General features: G+C 42.5%; 1 protein-coding gene across 1 annotated transcript in view; it reads left to right on the forward strand.

The window, feature by feature from the left end:
• The window catches only part of sesn1 (sestrin 1), a 76,275-nt gene that overhangs the window by 3,045 nt on the left and 66,591 nt on the right, over positions 1–6,639 (forward strand). The window contains exon 2 of the mRNA XM_005730988.2: positions 763–1,082. Within this exon, the coding sequence (XP_005731045.1) occupies positions 804–1,082 (279 nt within the window). The 5' untranslated portion in view covers positions 763–803. The remainder of the gene's footprint in view (positions 1–762; positions 1,083–6,639) is intronic.

Raw genomic sequence — 6,639 nt, forward strand, 5'->3', positions numbered from 1 at the left:
CAAATTGGGGCTGTACGAAGTCACCTCTTTACACAAAACTGTAAGCTGTCATCTGTGAGGCGCGAGCGGTGTTTGGTTTTACCATAGTTAATGGTGGAGAATGGCTGCTCTGCTGAGTTTTGCTCTCTGTAGCCGTTTGAATGGCAAACTATATTGATTAGCGGCGGCATAGGCACACTTAAAATTTCTTCAGAAATTTTCGCTTTCTAGTTTCTAATTAATATTTATATGTAATTTTTTTTCTTGTCAAAAAGGGAAACAGATATCAGCAAAAACATAATAAACAGTGGCACCATCTCTTCTCCACAGTGTTACATTACACACTGGTACAGTACTGACATAAAGTTTCACACCCTTTCTTAGGGCAGTAATGTGGTATAAGAATGGAAGTATGGAGGATGTACTTCTATTGCTCTTCCCTGGTGCTGAGAGAGACATTTTTGTTTTCCCTGGTAGAGCAGGGGACCCATGAACCGAGGGCCATAGTCCTTACAACAGTGGCTTCAGTTTGATGCTGTGTGTCACTCACCCTCTCTCTCTTTCCCTACTCCCCCCCCCTGCCAAAAGCCAAAAGTCCATTAGCTGTAATATCCAAATTATGGCAAATGAATTCATGAGATATAGGGTGATATATCTGTGTCTTTTATAAGGGGTTCATGTTATTAGTTGGAGTCAAATTTCTCTGCTGCTACATCTAAAAGCATAATGCACTTGCATTAACAAAAAGGTGATGCAAGCCTTTCCTGTCCTTTTTATTCGTAGCCTTTTGTGAGACAGCACGAACGGTAGGCCCGCATAAACTGATGGAGGTGCAGGACCAGGAGTCTGTGGGGAGATGGGACAGGCTGGGGAGCCGGGATCCCAGCTCCAGAGCTGATGCGATAGAGAACATCTGCCAGGAGGTCATGCGGAAAGTGGAAACCATTGGGCCCATACCGCCGGTGGCCCCTCTGTCCCTGGCTTCAGGGAGTCCTCCAGGCAACGATCTGAATGACATCCTGGCCCATGTCCTTATGCTCTCCAGACGGTGTCCCTTTGAAGATGTCAGGGAGCGTTGCTCTCAGCTTCTGCGAAACATCCAGGTAAGAGAGTCGCGGTTTTATGATGGTGAGCTGGGTTGCATTACGCTGCACCCGACTGTGATATGTCCTCTAGAGCCAGTGTTTATTGTATTGATCTGCAGCCATCTCCCTCTCTTCACCTCTTCATAAGCATTGCAAACACTGTGGTTTAGTAAAAAGCTCAGTGTGACCGCTGCATGGTTTGCCAAAGGGATTACAGTCAGTCACACAATGATACACAAAAATATAGCTGTCCTAACCTTTCAACACGCTGCCAATCATTTTTACGGTGAGATTTAAACTAAACAGATAATCACTGGTTGATTAAGATTTGTCTTTAGCATTAAAGCTAGACATAAGATTTAAGTTTTTTTATTGCAGAATTTGAAAACAAATTTCTTTGGCTCGTGGCTTACACACACTGAGATCTTCCAATAAAAATATTGACACTGCACATACTGTATGTGGGCTTTCTCAGAGAGTTAAGACGTATTTACTGAAAATAAGTAATGCTCTCCATTATTAACAAAACACAGTGTGACACAGCATTTTTGTTTTCACTTTGGCTTTTTTTTTCTTTTTCTTTTCAAGTCTGTTAAGTCTGCCTGTGTTGATTTTTAAATAAATATCCTGGTCATTGTTGTGTAGCAGGTGGCAGTGAATTGAGAAAAAAAATATTATATTGAAGCTGTCAGACTTGGACATGGATACATGGTACTCAGTGAATCCTGAAAACAAAAATCTGTGGGAGAAATGCGCAATGGTGGATGGTGGAGAAATATAGATAAAATTAAATAAGATTTATTAGACACACAGTTGGGAAATTTACATGTGGTATATGGTAGCAAAAGGGATAGAGTGGGAATAAAATAAATTGATGCAGCCATTAAAAAAAACTTGAAACAGTAGAAGAAAAATGTACACAGTACAAGGTAGAAAGAAATTTAATCTAAATATAAGTGAACAGATAGTTTCAGATGCCTACTAAGAGCAAAATGATATAACGAGTATGACTGAAAACTATTGCACATTGAAATACATCAAATACAAAGAACATTTACTGACTGAGCATTAGAATGGGGAATAAAAGTGATTTAAGTGACTTTGATCGAGGCCCAGGCTGGCCTGAGTATTTCAGGAACTTATGATGGACTGGGATTTTTTTATTTATTTATTTTTTTCCACACAATAATCCCTGAGGTTTAAAGACAATGGTCTTAAAAAGAGAGAATATCGAGTGTGAGGCACTTTTCTCAGAGCTCAGAGGAGAATTGCCAGAATGCTTTTAGCTGATAGGAAGGGAACAACTGAAGTAATCACTTGTTATAACCAAGGTGTGGAGCAGCAGAAGAGCAGACAAGTTTGCATTACTGTTTGCTAATAGGAGGGAAATGTGGTTACAATTACCACACGGGCTCATCAAAATTGGATGATGGAAGATTGGAAAAAGTTTGCCTCGTTTTATGAGTGTCCATTTCTGTTCCAACATTTGGATGGCCGGGTCCGAATTTAGCATAGACGACATGAAAGAATGGATCCATCCTGTCTTGTATCAATGGTTCATGCTGGTGGTGGTGTGATAGAGTTGGGGATACATTCTTGGCACAGTTTAGTCCCAACTGAATATCCTTTAAACCCCACAGCTTACCTGAACATTGTTTTTGACCATGTCCATCTCTTTATGACTACAGTATACCCATCTTCTGATGGCTGGTTCCAGCAGGATAACACGCCATGTCAAGTCATCTCAGACTGGTTTCTTGGACATGACAATGAGTTCGCTGTACTCTAATGGCTTCCACAGTTCTAGGGGGATGTGCTAGAACAAGAGATTCGCATCATGGATGTGCAGCCAGCAAATCTGCAGCAATTGTGTGATGCAATCGTGTCAACATTGGGCAGAATCTCTGAGGAACGTTTCCAGCACTTTGTTGAATTTATGCAGAATTTATGTAGTTCTGAAGGCAAAAAGAGGTCCAGTCCAGTACTTTTTAGGTGTACTTAATAAAAAAGTTGGTGACTGTATCTGTAATACATGTATATTTATAATAAATATTGTGCTGGGTTTATTTTGTTTTGCCACTATTAGCTATAGAATGAAATATTACACTTATCCTGGGTCTACCCTTGTGTTTGCTGTGGCCTGTTCCACTTAATGAGTCCTGTAATAACAAACAAACACTAACCCCAGTAGCTTTGGATGGCCTGACATGTTGTTATTCTGAGGAAATGGGGTGTTTGGCCGTGGCTTTAGTTCCTGTTTGTGCGGAAGTGTTTTTTGAAGATGGAGGCGAGGGACAGGCAGAGATGAGAACGGGAGAAAGCTGCTTTGCGGGTTTAGCTGTCTACCACGGTACGCGCCGTCTGGTATTTCTGAATTATGCTAAGCTGCATTTGGGCACAGCTTGCCAAAGGTTGCATTTATGAGCCCACAGTTAGCTGATGTAGCTCTGGTCCCATGGTGGGAGATCCCTCCTGACACACACACACACACACACACACACACACACACACACACACACACACACACACACACACACACACACACACACCTTTCTCACATTGTCAGGGTTGGAGGGGCTAAAGGGAGGGGTGCTCTGGCTCAGACAGCCTTTAATTCCAGCAGATCCGCTGATTAAAGACAAAATCTTTGAAAGCACAGACAGTCTTTTCCTCGTGTCCTCTAGAGGAGGAAGGCATCCTGCTTAGTGAGAATAATATACTCTAAAACCCACATGGCTCGCATAGCTGTGGGTTGGAGCAATTTTCTGCTTGTTTGTTGCCATAATGAGCACATCTTTCCTGAGCATTTATCAACCGTGAAAGTAACTCCGGTGATATTATTCAAAGGATGAAATGTGCTCTTGTCTGTAGATGTAGCATGAAAAATTATGATAAAAATAATTGCAATAATGCCTAAGAAGAAGGGAAAAAATATTGTGTGTTGGCACAATTTTTTTGCTCATACTTGTGCACATAGATAAGAAGTGTACTGGAGAAGTTATACTCTAGTAATGGACAAGGGCATTTTCTTCTGTTTTAATCCTGGTATCAGACCTTCCACTAATTGTTGAGGAACCCATGTAGCAAATAAAGAGACCTTTTTTTTGGTCTCTAACTTTGCCTCACTTTCTTTTTTTTTAATGCAATCCCACTTGGTGTTTGTTCTTCCTGACTCTGCAGGCGAACTGACTTGCAGGCTTAAACATTTGAGCTATGATGTTGGTCTAGTATTCAGGGGTCACAGGTTCGCTGGCAAAAATAGGGTGATATGCGTACAGGGAGGGGTCGGGTTCCCTTGCGAGGGTCTTCTGGGTAATTGTGAGTCAAAATCGCTTACCAAAACAATTCTGCAGCGTGGTCTTCTGTGGCCTTTGACTTGGCATTCGGCTGCTGAGCTTTATTGATCTCATTTTTATGGGAACCCCAAAGTAAAGATGGGTATGCTACCAAACACACACATGCTCAGAATTAAAGAGAAACAATAGTAAGTGTGTAAAAGCGAAGCTCTCAATTTACCGGTCGATCTACGTCCCTACCCTTCACCTATGGCCACGAGCTGTGGGTAGTGACCGAAAGAACGAGATCGCGGATACAAGCGGCAGAAATGAGCTTCCTCCGAAGGGTGGCTGGCCTCTCCCTTAGAGATAGGGTGAGAAGTTCGGCCATCCGGGAGGGGCTCAGAGTAGAGCCGCTGCTGCTCCACATCGAAAGGAGCCAGCTGAGGTGGTTCGGGCATCTGACAAGGATGCCCCCTGGGCGCCTCCTGGGTGAGGTGTTCCAGGCATGTCCCACCGGGAGGAGGCCCCGGGGCAGACCCAGGACACGCTGGAGAGATTATATCTCTCGGCTGGCCTGGGAACGCCTTGGAGTTCCCCCGGATAAGCTGGAGGAGGTGGCTGGGGAGAGGGAGGTCTGGGCCTCTTTGCTTAGACTGCTGTCCCCGTGACCCGGCCTCGGATAAAGCGGATGAAGATGGATGGATGGATGGATGGATGGTGTGTATTCTGAGTCTGTGAAAGGGGTGGGCAGACTCTGTTGGCCGACTCTCTCTCTTTCTCTGGTCATCATGTCCCCAAACTGGATGAAAGGAACCCAGTCTTGGATGGCTGAACAGAGACGGAAAGTTGTTTTTTTTTTTTCTTTCTGTGCTTTGCAGTTACACCATTGTGTTAGCCCTTTACCCCTACTTGAATTAAGAGCTAGTCTCAAAAGATCAATCTGTTCTTGTAATTTAGGCCTGTGCCTCTCAGATTTAACGACACAACCTGCACCGTGCGAGAATTAAAAGATGGAGTAAATCAGCGGATGAAGTGAAGAATGTATATTAAATACCAAGTGGCCTTAGTGTCTCTTTGAATCCAAGTCAGTCTGGTTCTTATGTGTTCAGCTGTCACTGCACATCAGAACTGAAATGTGTGGTTAATAGTCATTGTAAGAGTCCTGCACCTTAGTCTGTTAGTATCACACCTTGTTCTACAACCAACTTTCTTTCTTTTATTTTTAATGTGCAAATCGCTATAGTTGCAGTCTTTTAAACACCCTAGAAGATATTTAATATTTAAACTTTCCTTCTATTCATCTGTTATGACAGAGTCATGTTTTTGGGGGGGCCTTTTTCTGAGGAACACAGAGGCATTAGATGTTTTAAGCTCCTGAGTGTTTTCACATACTTATTTAAGCTAATAATGGACATTAGGACTAACTAAGCAGTCTCTCTAATAAACACATATGTGTGATTAATTAAGTAAAATGGCTTCCTGGAACTGGCCTCCTCCTAAACTAATGCAGAACATATGGAGTGTCTCTTGGAGATGACGGTAAATATTTAATTATCTCTTTAGGATTGATTTATTCATCTAAGCATAGCCCTTGAACTTGATACGAATAAACAATTGTAATTGTCAAGTATATGCAGATCTAGCACCTACATCGTGACTTTCCTAAGAGTTAAACTTTGAAGTTGCATGGTAGGTTGATCTCTGACTGATTTCTCCGAGACTGTGTTACATAATTTTATTTCTTTTTAATTGTGGGTTAGGCTTGTTTTCAGAAGACATGTTGTCTGTGTAAGTCTCTCTCAATGGTGGAATTCATTTGGTGAGGCTATATAAACAAATGTTACTTGTCAACCTTGACAGACAGGTGTGTGGACAGATGCAGTACGGCTTTTCTGAGAAGGCAGGGTCAGAGTCCACTTGTAAAATGTGGCAGAAGTTCAGAGAATTCTTTAATGCTTTTTCATTGCAGTCACAGTGACAGAAAGGTTTGCACTGATCTGTTTTATAAGTCTGTGCATGACTGTGCATATACTGTGCTGTTTTTTTTGTGTTAGTTAATGTACTGTGTGTGCATGAGTTTGATTGTGAATGCCTGGAGTCTGTGTCTGTCTGCTACCTCTGCTTGCTGTGTAAATATAGATAGTGAGGACCAATGATGAGAGGGCCTTGTATTCTGGTCAGATCTGGTGGATTATGGGCACTCTGTGGTTGAACCAGGGCAGACAAAGTGTATGATGAGAGAGGGGGGGAGTACGGTGGCCCCTAGAGACAAAGCACGTACAAACTCCAAAACACTT

The sequence above is a fragment of the Pundamilia nyererei genome, unplaced genomic scaffold (assembly GCF_000239375.1).
Source record: "Pundamilia nyererei isolate P.nyererei 1_Seehausen unplaced genomic scaffold, PunNye1.0 scaffold00041, whole genome shotgun sequence".
NCBI classification, from domain to species: Eukaryota; Metazoa; Chordata; class Actinopteri; order Cichliformes; family Cichlidae; genus Pundamilia; species Pundamilia nyererei.